The sequence below is a fragment of the Sapajus apella genome, unplaced genomic scaffold (assembly GCF_009761245.1).
Source record: "Sapajus apella isolate SASKATOON/1434 unplaced genomic scaffold, GSC_monkey_1.0 scaffold72, whole genome shotgun sequence".
Lineage (NCBI taxonomy): Eukaryota > Metazoa > Chordata > Mammalia > Primates > Cebidae > Sapajus > Sapajus apella.
This window is the reverse complement of record NW_022437012.1, coordinates 1,923,718-1,940,921: the sequence shown is the minus strand read 5'-3', so window position 1 is coordinate 1,940,921 and position 17,204 is coordinate 1,923,718. Positions and strand designations below refer to the sequence as shown.

General features: G+C 41.7%; 1 protein-coding gene across 4 annotated transcripts in view; it reads left to right on the top strand.

Annotated features, from left to right (window-relative positions):
* Positions 1–17,204, top strand: part of CFAP221 (cilia and flagella associated protein 221) — a 109,290-nt gene that overhangs the window by 67,043 nt on the left and 25,043 nt on the right. For all 4 annotated transcript variants that reach the window (XM_032250637.1, XM_032250635.1, XM_032250638.1 and 1 more), the window contains 7 exons: positions 1,177–1,275; positions 4,325–4,430; positions 6,386–6,519; positions 8,641–8,721; positions 9,343–9,450; positions 9,540–9,674; positions 16,938–17,096. In XM_032250637.1, the coding sequence (XP_032106528.1) occupies positions 1,177–1,275; positions 4,325–4,430; positions 6,386–6,519; positions 8,641–8,721; positions 9,343–9,450; positions 9,540–9,674; positions 16,938–17,096 (822 nt within the window). The remainder of the gene's footprint in view (positions 1–1,176; positions 1,276–4,324; positions 4,431–6,385; positions 6,520–8,640; positions 8,722–9,342; positions 9,451–9,539; positions 9,675–16,937; positions 17,097–17,204) is intronic.

Here is a 17,204-nt window from a genome sequence, read left to right as displayed (position 1 = left end):
AAGAGGTTTAATTGTCTCACAGTTCCACATGGCCGGGAAGGCCTCAGGAAACTTACAATTATAGCAGAAAGGGATGCAAACACATCGTTCTTCACATGGCTGCAGGAGTGAGAAGAATGAGAACGAAGCAAAGGGAGAAGCCCCTTACAAAAACCATCAGATCTCTTGAGAACTAACTCACTATTATGAGAACAGAATGGGGGAAGCTGCCCCCATGATTCAATTATCTCTAGTCCCTCTCACAACACACGTTGATTATGAGAACTACAATTCAAGATGAGATTTGGGTGGGGACACAGCCAAACCATATCACTTGTTAAAACCCTAACTTTTGATTTTAACAATGAAAAAATTCTAATCTCCCACCTCCATCATTCTCACTTTTCTCTGCTGGTTTTGCCATATCTGAATTATTTTTACCTCATTTATCCCTATCCTCCTCCTCATCACATTTCTTTTGGCCACAAAGTCTTGCCAATAGCTCTTCCATGGGCCATACCAGAGTCCAACCTTCAGGTATCTCCCATGACTAATCCAACAGGTTTTTCTGTCTGTATGCCTGCTCCTCTTTTCTCTCCTCTGCAGCTCATGGCATATGCCAAAGTAAGACTGATTCCCTTCTGATGGCTTTGTTATATCATTTCCTTATTCAAAAACCTACAGAGACTGAACCTCAGGCTCTGGCCAGCCTCACTATGCCCCCAGGCTCTCTTTTCTCCTTATTCATTTACTAATTTAGACACACTGGTGCCCAGGACATGCAGGCACATGTGGGACAATATATATGTCAGCACTAGGCATTCAGGGCTGAGTAAAGCAGTCCTTCTTCCCAGCCAGGGGATCTCACAGCCCACACCTCTCAATTCTGGATGCACTGCCAGCACCACCACATAGGATTGGTGACTTTATTATTTCTCAAAGTCACATGTGTTTGCTTGAGCATTCCTAACTAGACTGTAAGTTTCTTAAAACCCTTATCTTCCACTTTTGGCCCCCAACTCAAGAAGTATTCCTTATAATGCTGTGTACACTAAGAGTGCTTAATAAATAAATGCTCACTAAGTAATACAACAAATAAATAACAATTTGGCATCAAATTCTAAAAAGTTTTTATTAAATGTTTATGACAGGAGTTAAAATTTAAATGTAAAATATGCCTATATTTTATATTCACAGAAAATCAAGGAATTCCATCCTAATTTTGACCCACTCATTAATAACACTTGGCTCAGCAGATCCAGGGCACAAAGACGCTTTCAACAAGTAGCACGCAAGGTAAGTCTCAACACCAGCTGGAAACGTTGATGTGTTTGCTCATCAGCATAAGGAAATCAAGCAATGGTGGTTTGATAACATTTTATTGAGATACAATTTACATGCCATAAAATTCACCCTTGTAAAGTGTACAGTTCAGTCGCTTTTAGTATATTTATAGAACTTGGCAGCCATCACCCCTATCTAATTTTAGAACATTTTTATCACCTCAAAAGGAAATTTGGTGCCCATTTTCAGGCACTCCCCACACCCTCCTGGCAACCAATAATTTACTTTCTGTCTCTATGGATTTACCTTTTCTGGGCATTTCATATAAATGGAATCATACAATTTGCAGCCTTTTAAAAATTCAATTTTTAAATTTATAATTGACACATAATATTTATACATATTTATGGGGCACAGTGTGATGTTTCAATGCATGTATACATTGTATAAGGATCAAATCAAGATAATCACCATATCCATCACCTTAAACATTCAATACATGGCTTTTGGTAACTGCTTCTTTCATATAACTTATTTCCTAGGTTTGTACATGTTTTAGCATGTATTAATACTTCATTCCTTTTTATGGCTGAATAATATTCTATTGCATAGATAGACCATATTTTCTTTATCCATTCATCAGTTGATGAAAGCTTCCGTTGTTTTCACCTTTCGGCTATTATGAGTAACAATGGGATATTGATCAGTTACTTCTAGGGAGAACAATGGAGAATGCCTGAGAGATCATGCCTCTAGCATCCAGGCTTAATGCCTACCTTTCAGAGGTGTCATCTCCTTCTATGGCTTCCCCACCTCATGCTGGTCCTCCAGTGGCTTCTGTTAACAGGATAAAATGAAGACTTCTGATCCTCTCATGCCGGTAAAGGGTGTCATGTGACCCCTGGTCTGGCCGCAGCCACACCTCTCTAGCTGCCCCTGTCCTCTCATTGTCCCTGTCTGGTCTGCCACACAAGTCGTGCTCATTCCCTGCTACAATCCTGTGAATCTGCTCTCAGCTCTAACTACAGTGCCTCCCCAGCTCTGCTCCATGGGCCCGCACCTGTCCTTGGGCCAGCCTGTGTCCACTTTTCCTGCAAGAGGCTGTCTTTGCACGCTTTAGTACTTAGGGACCTCCGTGGTGCCATGTGCTTCGTATGCTGCCTATAAGTCTCTCGTCTCTGTCACTCGTGTGTGGCTTCCCTGGTGGGCAGGGCCACACCCGAAGCCAAGGATAGCAGTGGATAGAGCCTGGGCTGTGGAACAGACTGCCTGCACTAATTCCTGGTGCTGCTTCCTTGCACTTTCTGATCCTGGGCAAGTTACATAACTACAGTGCCTTAGTTTCCTCACCTGAATGCTGAGGAGAATAATGAGACCTGTCTCGCAGGGTTGTTGTGAGGATCAAATGAATGAATACGTTTAAGAGACTCCAGATGTTGGTGTTACAGCTTATCTTTCAAGCAGTCTTCTCATCCCGGACTGGCAACAGTCTAGGTAGAGGGAGGCAGAGCTCACTGCCTTAGGGACCTACTTACCAGCCTCCAAGTCCCCGTGTCCCTCGCTTACCCACCAGCCTCCAGGGCCCAAGAGCCAGCGTCCCTGGTGAGGCTTTCCCTGGGTGGTCTTTGCATATGTGCAAGCAGGGACCACCACAACAGGCTCAGGGCAGGGAGGATAGTGGTAAGAGGCAGCACAAAGTTGCGCTCCCGAGGAAAGCACAATAGGCAACAGGAAGAGACTGGCCAGGCTGGCTTGTTGCTAATGGGACCACCTTGGTCCTTCTGCATCAAGCCCTCCCTCCCAGAAAAGGGTGTCAGCAATGATGGACTTTGTTCCAGATGACTTTGTTCTGAGTGATGGCTCAAGCCTGTTCCTCACATGCCACAGCAGGGCCTGTCAGTTCTATGTGCCGACGTGTCCCCAGCCTGATCTCCTCAACTGCAGCCACAGACCAGGCTCCCACCATCTCTCCCCTGGACCATGGCCACAGGTCCCCCTACATTTAGTGCCACATGGCAGCCAGAGTTGTATTGGTAGAGCTAAAAGATGACGGTACCTCTCCCCTACTGAAACCCTCCAGAGATGTTCTGTAACAGTTAGAATAAAATACACAATTTTTATCACTGCTACCAGACCACAGGGATTTCTCTCTGTCCCTTAACCATGTCCCCTGTGTTCTGTCAACAGGACCTCTGTACTGGCTGTCTCCCCTGCTCAGAACTCTCTTGCCAACATCTTTCCATTGTTGTCCTGTCATCATTCAAGCTTGGCAGAGGCCTTCCCTCATTATCCTTGCATAAGAGAGCCAGCCAGTCATGGCCTCAGGCACTTACCCTCTAATTTTCTTCAGGATATTTATCATGGTTTTTTGTCTTGGTGTTTACTGTCATCCCACTCCGTACCCTACACACACTTGGGATATCAGCTCTGTGTGGACATTTATTTGCTTTTCACTGTATCTCCAGTGCCTTGCACAGGACAAGGCACTGAGTAGCGGCTTTATGTGTTAAATGAAAGAGTCATTTACAGAATGGAAAACAACGTAAATTATGGAATAAATAATCCCCACAGCCGCAGCTCTGGGCTCAGGTAGCATTCACCTGCAGCAGCATGTGCTCTGAAGGCAAAGCTCAGAGGTATGTAGTTAGCATTGCCCATAACCCACAGTGCCATTGCTACAGAATCACCCATGCTGTTTATCCTTCAACTCTGAAAATAGCACAGTGGTAGCATTTCTATTCAGATATATCCAGAAGAAAGAACATAGAACCAGTCATTCTTTCCACACTGGAAACAGGAGAAAATCAAGGCTCATAAATTGGGTGGGACAAGGCCAGATGACAACTTGGTCTTTTTTGTAATCAGGCAAGTCAGTATTCCTCAGACCTTGAAGTCCCTGTAGCCGCAGACTAGGGAGGGTAGCATGCCATGCTCCCTGTGAATTCTGACTCAGGGTGGCGATCTCAGCTCTTAGTGTGATTAGGTAAAGTGAATTAGGTTGAATGTCAAAATGAGCATGTGTCGATTAATAATCTGAAATCATTATTCTCTCCAATTTCAGGTCATGATTCAGGGACGATTATTCAATATGCTGAGTGCTATTCGTGAAATGGACAAAGAGAGTGTCCTGAGAAAGATCGGCCAAGCCAAACAATCCATGGCACAAGGTGAAGTATGGCTGCCAAGCACAGCGATGCCGAGGCCGATCGTGCCTCTGAGCGCGAGCTCTCCTTAGAATGAAGTGAGCTCTGTGCAAATACAAAATTTTCACCAGCACACATGTTAGTTTCCTATCCCTGCTATACCAAATCACTTGTGCCCTCTGCTTTCTCTTGTCACCAGAGACTAGGGTAGTTAGGATTTACACTTGCTGATTGACTGGTTGAGCCTGGTATTTTCTCAACCTAGCATTTGCACATTAAGCCTTTTAAACTTAATGGCTTAAAACAACACAAATGTATCATCTCACAGTTCCAGAGGTCAGAAGTCTAAAATCAAGGTGTTGGGAGGGCTGAGCTCTCCCCTTGGGGCTTCAGGGGAGCCCATGTCCTTGCCTTTTCCAGCTCCTGGCATCCACCTGCATTCCTTGTCTCATGGCCCCTTCCCCACGTGACCTCTTGCTTCTGTCCTCACATCTCCTTATGTGATCTGACCCATCCCCCTGTTTCTTCTTATGCAGCCTGTGATTAGATAAGGCCCACCTGTCTAGTGCAGAATAATCCCCCATCACAGAGCCCATCTGCAGAATGCCTTTTTACCATGGAAGGTAACACATTCACAGGCTCCTGGGTATGGGATGTAGACACCTCTGAGTGCCATTATTCAGCCTATCTCATGATGTAAAGTGAATCTCCATGCTACGTTTGGCTGAAATACCTACCCAGTTGATAATGAACAAGGTCACCTGACCCCAAACCACGCTGGAATGTCTGTGAAGTTTGGCTGTGGCTCGACCTCCTGTTTTGTGCCCTCTGCTTCCTCTTGTCACCAGAGTCTAGGGTAGTCGTCATTTATACTTGCTGATGGCCCAGCTGAATTTGTTATTTTCTCAGCCTAGAATTTGCACATTAAGCCTCTTAATCTTGTACTGTCTTTGCTACTTACGGAAATTTCCATGCTGGCCACTGCAGCCACCGTAGCTCATGCCAGTAATTCCAACACTTTGGGGGTCCAAGGTGGGAGGATCACTTGAGCCTAGGAATTCGAAACAAGCCTGGGCAACATAGTGAGACCCCTGGATAATAATTATCCAGGACAAGTGGCATATGCCTGCAGTCCCAGCTGCTCAGGAAGCTGAGGTGGGAGGACCGGTTAAGCCCAGGAGTTCAAGGTTACAGTAAGCTATGATGGCACCACTGCACTCAAGCCCAGGTGATAGAGCAAGACCCCGTCTCTCAAAAGACAAAGAAACAAAAAAAAGCAAAGAAATTCCAATCCCCTGATGCCCAGCTTGGCTGGGACTATTGGAGACCCACTCTTGGTAGCTTCTGGGACCCAAACACCGTATCACCATCTTCTCCCAATATGTGTATTCTCAACCACAGTTTGAATGCCAGCCCTCAAGCAGCCCTGATCTTTCCAGACTTTTCCTCCCTTCCTGGCCTGAGCCTCAGAGCCTGATTCAGGCTTCACCATCCTCCCTGGGCAGCAACCACACTCCCATCTGCTGCTCCACTGACACCCAAATGTGTATTTTGTTTTTCAAAACATTGTATAACACGAAAATAATTCTCTTGTTTCATCTTATATTATTTTTTATCTCTGGTGTTGAAGTTTCTAATAAAGAAACTTTTTTTTCTAAAAATCTGTAAAATTCACCTGTGAATTGTATAGGGATGTATAGAAAATGTCTTCATTTACTTCTTTAATCTTTTTCTTTGCTTAATTCATCAGAGATATTTTAATGATGAATTATAACTTTTTGGAAATAAAGGTAAAATCTTTTTAACTGGAAAAGAGGTTGAGGTAAGGAACCAAGGGAACACTAAGAGTGGAAATATATACATATGTAAACACACACACACCAACTAATTGGTATATAGCAAATATGCAAATACAGATGGTGATTTCCCATAAAAATACCTTTAGTACCCCCTAAAAGTGCTGGGTTTTTTTCCCATAGAGACAAATTTCTTCAAATTCTTCCTGCGGCGAATCAGTCAGGATGATTATACCACCCGGTTCTCTGTGTCGCCCCAGGAGGTGCTGCCCTTTGCTTTCCCAGACTGCAGTCCGCCCCAGGACTCCAACGAGCTGGTAGGTGCTGTCAGGCTTGGTGGCGGGAAGTGGGCAGGATCATGGTCGTGTTGGGCAGATACAAGGCAAGCCCTACCTCAGTCTCAATCCCTTCACCTCCTCCCTGAGGCTCCAAAGGAAGATCAGGAAAGTACGACCAGTGGGAAACCCGGGATCATCTCTTGCCATCTGCCTTGCTCCTGATATACCTGCACAGATCTCCCTTGTAACCTGGGCTAGATCCTTTGCAGCCCAAAATCCAGCATGAGCACTGAACCCCTCCCCACACTCACCTAACTGCCCTGGAACTGGGCCTGGGTGCAGAAGGTCAGAGAGAGGAACCAACAGGGCCCCACCTGGCCCAGGGAGGCAGGCTCTGCTCAACTGGGCCCTTCTGCTGCCTGGGCAGATGGTAGAAGTCAGGCAACAGAGAAAGCCAGCCCTCAAGTCTGGGTCTGACATCGTAAGAAGGGACTGCGACCCCAGAAACTGATAATCTAACCCAACAGACTCACAATCCGCTTCTCTTTCCTTCTCCTTCTCTCTGGTGTGTGTGTGTGTGTGTGTGTGTGTGTGTGTGTGTGTGTGTGTGTGTGTGTTTGTGTGTGTCTTTCTTGGGGTAGCAGGAGGTATAATAGCTCATCCATCTTCCCTTATGGGCCACAATGGTGCATGATTAAAATTAACTGCATATTGTTAGTTAACCTTATGTTGCATTTACCATACGTTAAGCCAGTGTCTTAAGTCCTTCAAGTGTGTCACCTCATTTAATCTTCAACAAATCTACGTGATAGGTTTACCATTTTACAGATGAGAAAACTGAGGCACACATTCACATGGCCAGTAATAAAATGTTGCTCGAGTTCATATCGTTAGTAATAAAAAGTATACTTAATACTGCAAGTGCATGTGCAAAATATTCTGTTAATTTCAAAGGATAAACTTGTCATTCACATTCTAAAGTATTTGTTAAGCATTGCAGGTAATCTGCTCGAGAATTATAGGGCTGAATTTAGAAATTCCTTATGTTTTCTGCTTTTGATACTTGTGTGATTTAAAAGAACAGAATAATTAGTTCCTAAGAAATAAAAAAAAACAGTGATTTTCAAGCAACAGTAAATGTCTGACACTCGATAATTAATGGGGTGAAGAGGTTGATGGTGTGGCAAGGGATCCTCATTATGCAGTGGAGCCCCCCCCTTATTTTTTAATTGTTTGAAGGTGATATGTTTCACTTGATATTTTAGCTAGTGCTACAAAGAGTTCTCTGCTGCTCAGGGTTGTTGAAAAATAGAGTGCTCAGCATTCCTGTCTATAAAAAAGAATCTATTAATTTATTTCATAAATACTGTGTTTCATCAGTTGTAACATGCTTTTTTTTTTTACATTTAGCATCTGGAAATTGGGAAATGGTGTCATTGTGGCATATTAACCTTTCATCATATTAATTTAGTGATGGTGTATTAGATTAGGAGATACATGCTATTTTTGGAGTGCCCATCATATTTAGGAACCACCCAGATCCTCTGGGTGTCTGAGGCAGACTACTATGCAGGAAGTGTATTTGGTAGTGCTTTGGGGGTTCACACCAGTGGAAAGCAAGCTGAGGGGACAGGATTGGGTGGAGAGAGAAGTAGGATTGGGGTCCACCTCAACAAAGGCCTCAGCTGCCCCTATGAGAACTCTGAAGCTAGCATAGGGTGAGAGGACACAGCATGTTTCCCGTGGCTTCAACCCGCCATGGAGGTGAGCTGCCTGGGAGGAACATTAATCTTGATTGAGCAGCTCCCTTCAGATGAGGTAGCTCCTGAAGAGGGCTCCCCTGCCCCACAGAGGTGTTTCTGTCCCTAAACTCCTGGCAGCTGGGGGGCTGAGTCCTTGAAGCCTGAAGAAGCTTCTGCGTGACACACTGTAGTCTCCAGAACCGTGGAAAATAAAAAAGACTCACATCCACTAGGAACATGGAAGAGGGGGTGGCCAGGGCTGCCTTCCTGCCCTACAGATCAAGTGGCAACTATGGTCGCAGGAGGTGTTGCTCTGAGAGTAGAAATGGTCATTTAATGTTTTGAAATGTAATGGAAACAAGCATAGCCACTCTTGCTCAGTGTTAAGTCTCTTCTTTTTTCTTCTTTCACATTTTAGGCTCCTGATGGCCTTGGACTGGTCCCAATTAAGTCTTCAGAAGTTCAAATCAAGCAGAGTTATTCCTTCTTCAACCTGCAGGTCAGACCTGTCACATAGAATTAATTGAGTTTCTTATTAAGTAAGCAAAATATTCTCGAATTTGAATTGCTAGCGTTTTATGGTTTTGCTTTATTATAGATTACACTGGGTAGCACACTCTGCTATTACTGTATGGCATATGGGAGGCACAGCAGATTCTTTTCTCATAGTATGGCTTATGCAAACCATGATATCTATTCTGTGGATATACCTATATCATGCATATATGAAGCTACCTGAACTGCATATATTAGAAACTTCAAGAAAAAATACAAAAAATACAAAAAAGTGAGCAAAAAATTAATCAGCCTTTCTTGAGGTATATGACCACTTCTCGTTTTGAAAATGAAAATATTTTGGTGTACTTCTACACTTAAGCCAGATGGTATGGTTGAGGAATCATGAACACTCACATGTGCTGAAGCCCAGAGCAGGGCTCAGGACTTGCACTAAAGTCTGTCCAGTGCTGGTCCAAACTAACAACAGCCACAATGCGATGACTACAACGTGGTGCTTGTCTTACTTTTACCACCAGGAAGCTCAGAAATGCTGTTGTTGAGAAGTAGATCCCACCAAATGGCAACCGGTTTTTAAGGATTTTCAATCTTCTTTCACCTCCAGGTTCCTCAACTGTACAAAATTAAGAGATATCAGCCGTTCTCTGTCCACAAATCTTCAACAAGTTACAGACCTCAAAAGCTTGCCCGAGCCCTGAGGCAAGGAGCTGAGGTAACACATCCCCACCTTCCGGAATCGCTGTCATCTTTTCCCTGTTATCCTGGCATAAAAGCTAACGTGCTGCCTTTGGCCCTTGTTAGGATGAAGTCACCACCATCATAGCCCTTCCAAAACAGGACTCTACACCTCAGCTCTCTGACAAGACCTCAATCTTGAGCATGAAACCACCTGAGGCCCTAGCCACATCCCTAGATTACGATCCACTGTATGTTTTTGTAAGTGACAACTGGCAGAAGCCTTGTTTTCTGTGTTCCTTTATTTCAGCATTACTCTATAGGAAACAGCATTCATTGGGAATATTTTTTTCTCTCTGAAACTTCAAGTGTTGAACAATATCTGGCCTTTAAAATTGCTTGCCAGCCTTTATTTATTGGAGAATATCAATGATTGTGCCTTTTAGCAATTCCTGTACCTTTAAGGAAAATAATCGTATTTTTAAGTGAATAGTTTTAAGTGAATGAAAATGAAAACAAACAAAAAATCTGTGGGAAATTTGTAGCACTGCGTATCTACATTAGAAAAGACGAAAGGTTTCAGGTTAATGTCCTAAGCTACCCCATTATGAAACTAGAAAAAGGAGAGCAGATGAAAGCAAACTAAGCAAGAAAAAGAAATAATAAAGGTCAAATTGTAAGTAAGTTGAATAGGCTGGGCGCAGTGGCTCAGGCCTATAATCCCAGCACTTTGGGAGGCCAAGGCCGGCAGATCACTTGAGGTCAGGAGTTCAAGAACAGCCTGGCCAACATGGCGAAACTCCATCCCTACTAAAAGTACAAAAAATTAGCCAGACGTGGTGGTGCATGCCTATAATCCCAGCTACTCGGGAGGCTGAGATGGGAGAATTGCTTGAACCCAGGAGGAAGAGGTTGCAGTGAGCTGAGATAACACCACTGCACTCCAGCCTGGGCAACAGAATAAGACTCCATCTCAAAGAAAAGAAAATCAATGAAATAGAAAGCAGAAAAACAATAGAGAAAAACTGGCTTTTTGAGAAGATCAATAAAATTGGTAGACCTGTAACCTAACTGATCAGGAAAAAATGCAAAAGGCACAAATTACCAATGTCAGGAATGCGAAAGGTGACATCACTACATATTCTACAGATTTTAAAAAGGTAAGAAGTGAATATTTTGAAAAACTTTATGCCAGTAGATTTGATGACAAGTTAAATGAGCAGATTCATTAAAAGGCGCAAACCGTAAAATATTATTTAAGAGGAGATAAATAGCCAAAATAGCTTTATATTTGTTAAAGAAATTGAATTTTTGGTTGAAAACTTTCCCGCAAAGAAACCTCCAAGCCCAGATGCCTTCACTAGGGAATTCTCCCAAACATTTAAGGGAGGAATAATACAAAATCTACACAGTCTCTTCCAGAAAAAGGAAGAGATGAGGCTAATTCCCAAATCATTCTAGAGGCTAGTGTTACTCTGATACCAAAGCCAGACAGAGACATTACAGGGGAAAAAAAAAAAAAAGAGCAATATCTTTCATGAACATAGATGAAAATATTTGTAACAAAATTTTAATAAATCAAATCCATTGCTATATAGAAAGGATAATATATCATAACTAAATAGGGGCTTAAACCAAGAATACAAGATTAATTTAACATTAAAAACTCGCTGTAGTTTACATATAAAACACTAAAAAGGAAAAATATCTCAGTAGTAACAGAAAAATTATCTGACATCCATTCCTGATGAACTCTGTCAGCAAGTTCAGGATAGAAGGGAACTTGCTCAACCAAATAATGTTCATCTATTTGAAACCTGGAGCTAACATTAAACTGAGTAGTAAATGACTGAATACCTTCCTCCTAAAATCAAGAATAAGGCAAGGATGTCTGCTCTCACTAATTCTATTTAGGATTATAAGTATAGCCAATGTAACAAGACAAGAAAAATAAATAAAAGACACCCAGATTTGAAAATAGGGCATAAAACTGTTTTATTTGCAAAAAAAAATTATTGTGTATCTAGAAAATACAATTAAATCTACAAAAAAAACCTACTAAAACTAATAAAGGAATTTAAAAGATTGCAGGATGCAGTATCACCATATAAAAATCAATTATATTTCTATATACTAGCAACAAACATTCTGAAACTGAAGTTTCAAAAGCCATATCATTTAACAATAGCATCAAAACACATGAAATGTTTAGAGATAAATGTGACAGAAAGGTATACGACCAGTACACTGAACATTATAAAACATTGCTGAGAGAACTCAAAGAAAACCTAAATAAATGGAGAAATAAACAGATTAATGGAACAAAATAGAGGATCCAGAAATATATTCATTCATACATTATGGTCAATTGATTTTTGACAAAGGTCAAACATAATTCATTAGAGAAAAGATAATCTTTCAACAATTAGTGCCAGAACATTTGGATACCCATTTACCAAAAATAAAAATAAAAACTTAAATCGGTACTTCACACCATCTACATGAATTAATACAAAATGGGTCATAGACCAAAATATAAAACCTGAAACTGTAAAACTACTAGAAAACACATAGAAAATCTTTGTGATCTTTGATTAGACAAAGATTTCTTAGACAAAACACCAAAAAACCACAATCCATAAATGAGAAAAATATGGATTAATTGGACTTTGTCCAAATTAAGAATTTCTATTAATGTTAAGAAAATGCAAATATAAATCACAGACTTGGAGAAAATATTTGGAAATCACATATCTGGTAAGAACTTGTGTCCAGAATATATTAAAAAACTCTCAAAACTCACAAAGGAAATAACCAACAGAATCAAAATGTGACTTACAGAATGAGAGAAAATGTCAGCAAACTGTATATTTGATAAGGAGTTAATCCCCAAAGTATATAAGAAACCTCTACAACTCAATAGTTTAAAAAAAAAACCTGATAACTCAATTTTAAAAGTGGACTAAAGGCTTGAAAAGACATTTCTCTAAAAAAGACTTATAAATGGCCAACAGGTTTATCATCGGGGAAAAAAAATCAAAACCACAATGAGATATTACCTAACATCTGTCAAGAAGGCTGTTATCAAAAAAAATAAAACACAGTAAGTGTTGAGGAAGATGTAGAGAAACTGGAATCCTTACACACTGTTGGTGGAAATGCAAAATGATGCATCCACTGTAGCAAATAGTATGGAGGTCCCTCAAAAACTTAAATATAGAACTGCCATATGATTCAGCAATCAGCTGGATGTGGTGGCACATGCCTATAGTCCTAGCTACTTGGGAGGCTGAGGCAGGAGGATCCCTTGAGCCCTGGCGTTCAAGGTGGCAGTGAGCTATGATTTCACCACTGCACTCCTGCCTGGGCAACAGAGTAAGATCCTATCTCAAATAATAGTAAAAATAATAACAATAATAATAATGTGATCCAGCAATCCCACTTCTGGATATGTTTCCAGAAGTATTAAAATCAGGGCCAGGCATGGTGGTTCATGCCTGTAATCTCAACACTTTGGGAGGCCAAGGCAGAAGGATCACTGGAGCCCAAGAGTTTGAGACCAGCCTAGGCAACATAACAAGACACTCTTTCTACAAAAAATTAGGCAGGTGTGATGGCACAAGCCTGTAGTCTCAGCTACTTGGGAGGCTGAGGTGGGAGGATCTTTTGGGCCCAAGAGGTCAAGGTTGCAGTGAGCTATGATGATGCCACTGCACTCCAGCCTGGGTGACAGAACAAGACCCTACTTCCACAAAAAGAGAGAGAGAGAGAGAGAGAAAGAAAGATATCAAAGAGATATTAGCCGTCCTATGTTCATTGCAGCACCATTCACAATAGCTAAGATGTGGAAACAGTCTAAAAAGCTGTCAACAGCTGAATGGATTTACAAAAGTGGTGTATTCAGACAGTGGAATACTATTCAGCCTTTAAAAAGAAGGAAATTATGTAATTCACAACAGCATTGATGAACCTTGAGGACGTTATGCTGAGTTAAATAAGCCAGTTATAGAAAGACAAATATTGTATGATTCTGCTTATATGAGATACCTATAATAGCCAGATTGACAGAATCAAAGAGTGAGTGGTGGTTATCAGAGGCTGGGAGAGGGGGAAATGGGGAATTACTAGGCCACAGGCATAAAATTGCAGCCAAGAAAGTTGAATACGCTCTCACAATCTGTGGTACAACATGGCACTTATAGCCAATAATGCACATTTAAAAATTTGTTAAAAGGGCAGCTCTCATGGTAAGTGTTGTTACCACAATGTAATAATTTTTAAAAGAATTATCAGATCTCGATAATAAGAAAGGAAACAACTCAATTTTAAAATGGACAAAAGATTTGAACAGATACTTCACCAAAGAAGGTGTAGAGACGGCAAATATGCACATGAAAATATGCACAGAGTAATTCATCATTGACACAATGCAAATTAAAACTGCAATATCTTTGTTAGAACACCTACAATTTGAAAAACTGCTGGTGGGAATGTAAAATGGTACAACTACTTTGGAAAACCATTTGGCAGTTTCTTACAAAGTTAGTAGTTAACATACACCCACCATATAACCATCCATTCCATTCCTAGGTATTCACCCAAGGTAAATGGAAGCATTAAACTTGTGCAAGAATATTCATAGCAGATTTATATATTCCCCAAACTGGAAAATAAATGTCTATTAGCACTTTAACAGACAAACAAATTGTGGCATAACCATACAATTGAATACTCTTCAGTAATAGACAGGAATGAGTTCTTCATATGTGTAAAAATGTGGATGATACTCAAAATAATTATTCTGGGTAAAAGAAATCAGACAAAAAAGATTACATGCTGTTTTGTTCAATTTAGATAAAAGTCTAGAACATCTAATGTAATCTGCAGAGACAGATTGTTGGCTGCCTGTGGATGGGTTGGGTGGATGGTGGAGGGGCAGGACGTGAGGATGGGGGAATGATGAAGAGCATGAAATAACTCTTGAGGGTGATGGAAATGTTCATTATGTTTATGACGGCAATGGTTTTGCAGGTGTAACAAATGTTAAAACACATCAAACTATGTAATTTAAATATGTGTCACGTATTGTACATCAACTATACATCAACTATATTGTTCATCAACTATACATCAATACAGCACTAAAAGTAAGAATTAGGAGACCCTAAGGAAAGAAAAGAAATACTGTAGTGGTTACAACCAGGGAAGCATTACAGTGAAGTCTTGGGCTGACCTCTGGGCATTCAGCCTGGAGGAGAGAGGGTAAAGGGCTCTGAGAAAGAGGTGTCTGGGAAAGGGTAGGCTCCGAGCACTAACAGTACAGTTAAGAGGATGGAACACTCAAGGATTGTATAAAGGCACATCGTGAAAAGGAGAAGCAATTATAAACTATAAGGCGGGAAGTCAACTGAGTATCAGTATGTGCTCCAAATAGAAAACCAAACTAAAATTTGACATGATTTTTAAGAGCTGATGGAAAATCTAAAAATATAATCCATTTGGCCTTGATATCAGAACACTTCTCTAACAGTGGCCCACAGGTCCTGATACTGAACCTTTAGCCAAAAAATAAACAAGTAAATAAACCAAACCCATAATTCAAGCCTCCACTGGCCTGGCGGAGAAACATATTTACATAGTTGAGAGAAAGTAAATGCTACTTATTAGTTTTCAACTTTTCGAGACAACGTGTGAGCAAAGCATGAGTGGCTTGGCTGTAGTTCTGGCAGGCAAATGTTAAGAATCTCAACAATATCAGAGGAAACTTGTGAAAGCAAGAAGGAGAGGTACAGGAAAGCAGAGGGATGATGTTTTCATTTCACCTGAAGGGAAGTTGAAATACTCAACGAAAGATGAACAAGTTATAGGGGTATGTGTGTATCATTTCAAGTCACAAGAGTAACCAACAGCAGAATAATCTTCAGCACAGGAAAGAAGTTTGGAAGGAGCATTTGTGTGCATAAGCAGGAAGGGCTCGCAGAAGACCACTGCTTTTCCTCACAAATCCTTGCAGCCTACATGAGTCACTACCATCTGTCTCGTTAGTTTAGGAAAATTTAAAAGCATCAGGAGGTGACCCCTCAGACCAGTTACTCTGGTAGCAATGGGGATCTGAAGGATGTCAACTGTGGGAGACGGTGCTATCGCCATTTCCAAAAAGACTGCATTCATTACACTTGGCCCAAGGCAGACCCAGAGAGCCAGCCACATGGCAACTTCACATGCCCTCAGTCAGCCAGAGTAGAAGACACTCCTGAAGGCCACACAGGTCATTTCCCCTCTCCTGGTGTTGTGTACCTTTGCCCTCACACTATCCCCTAGGGTGGGTCCAGCCCCACCCACCATATCACTGCCTCCTTATATATGTCCCTAAATCCTGCCTCGACCACAAGTGCTTACCAAGGTGTATGCTTGTCTCCACATTACTGTAGGCATCGCAGACCCCCTCAGTGGTCATTGTCGCCTCCCTGCCCTTCCCACTCCTTTATATCCAGGAGTTCAGTCCAGAGCCCTCTCCCGACCCTTGCCTCAGGCCCTCAAGTGGCACAGAAAGGCAGACTCTGCACTAAAGCTTACTGTCTTTTCAGCCTTCTTGACTCGCCACCGCTGGGCCCTCCCCAACCTTGCATCTGGGTGCTGGAATGCGTTTCAGGTCCAGCTGCCTGTCATTTAAGTTTGGGGAGGGTGGCATTTGTTCCTTGGTAGTGAGATTGAGTTTCTATAAGCTAAGTAGATTTGGGGGGGAGGGGGAGGGTTACCTGTTAAAGTCATACAAACAAACAGCAGAATCTCAGTGTAGTAGTTCTTAAACATCAAACATCTGAGATTAAACAGCTGGGGTGGCGGCTATGTTGTTGTTTGGGACAAGAATAGGGTTTCTGTTGTACAAGCCCTTGAGAGAACAGTAAAAGGCTCTGTATTTCAGAATTTTGATATAATTGCTCTGTGCCTCTATTAGTTCTGCTGGAAAATTAATAAAAAACAGGATCTCCCTTAAAACCAGATACAACTTCCAAATGGATGCTTCCTGAACACATTACCAAAACAATGTTAATGTTGGCATTTCCTGATACATCAAATGTCATCCTCTTTTTTTGTCATCTCTTTAAAGTACCTTTTAAAAGCCTATTTTTGTTTTCAAAACCAGAAGATTACTTGCTTTTTTAAACCAGTTTGCTTATTTAATGACTCCGCTAATTCATCAACGTTAGAAACAAATACTCGAAGCTATTTTAAGCTGCAGTTTCAGTTGTGCTTGTTTTCCTGCGAGTTTAGCAAACCCATATGGTATGTAATGAAGCTCTTAAGCCAGAAAAGTGACATTTATGAATGACTATGATTTTTTAAACGCTGCCGACTTGAAGACACCTCTGCTCTCCTGCTTCTCTTTTCCAGAAGAGCTGACATGGAGTCACAGAGTGTTCATGCTACTGGGAACCACAGGCAGCATTAGCTGACGCCTATCCTATGCCTGGCTTAGAAACTGGTAAACAAAACAGAATATTTTTTCCCTGTCTTCTGCAGAATCCCAACCCAGGATTATTTGCAGTCATGCATCCTCTGACCTACGCAGAAACGTTGATAGATTACCATCTATGCTCTCACCCCAAGTACAAATTCACCAAAGAGTCTCACCACGGGTCCAGCATCCCTGTCACCCAAAAGCAGTTTCTCCATCACACGGTAATGTCATCACCAGGTTCACTGGCCGAGTGGCCCTGGGCTGCAGGGAGGGCAGGGGGCGAGGACAGGGTCACAGCTGGAATTGAGACAAGGGTTTGCCACCACAGC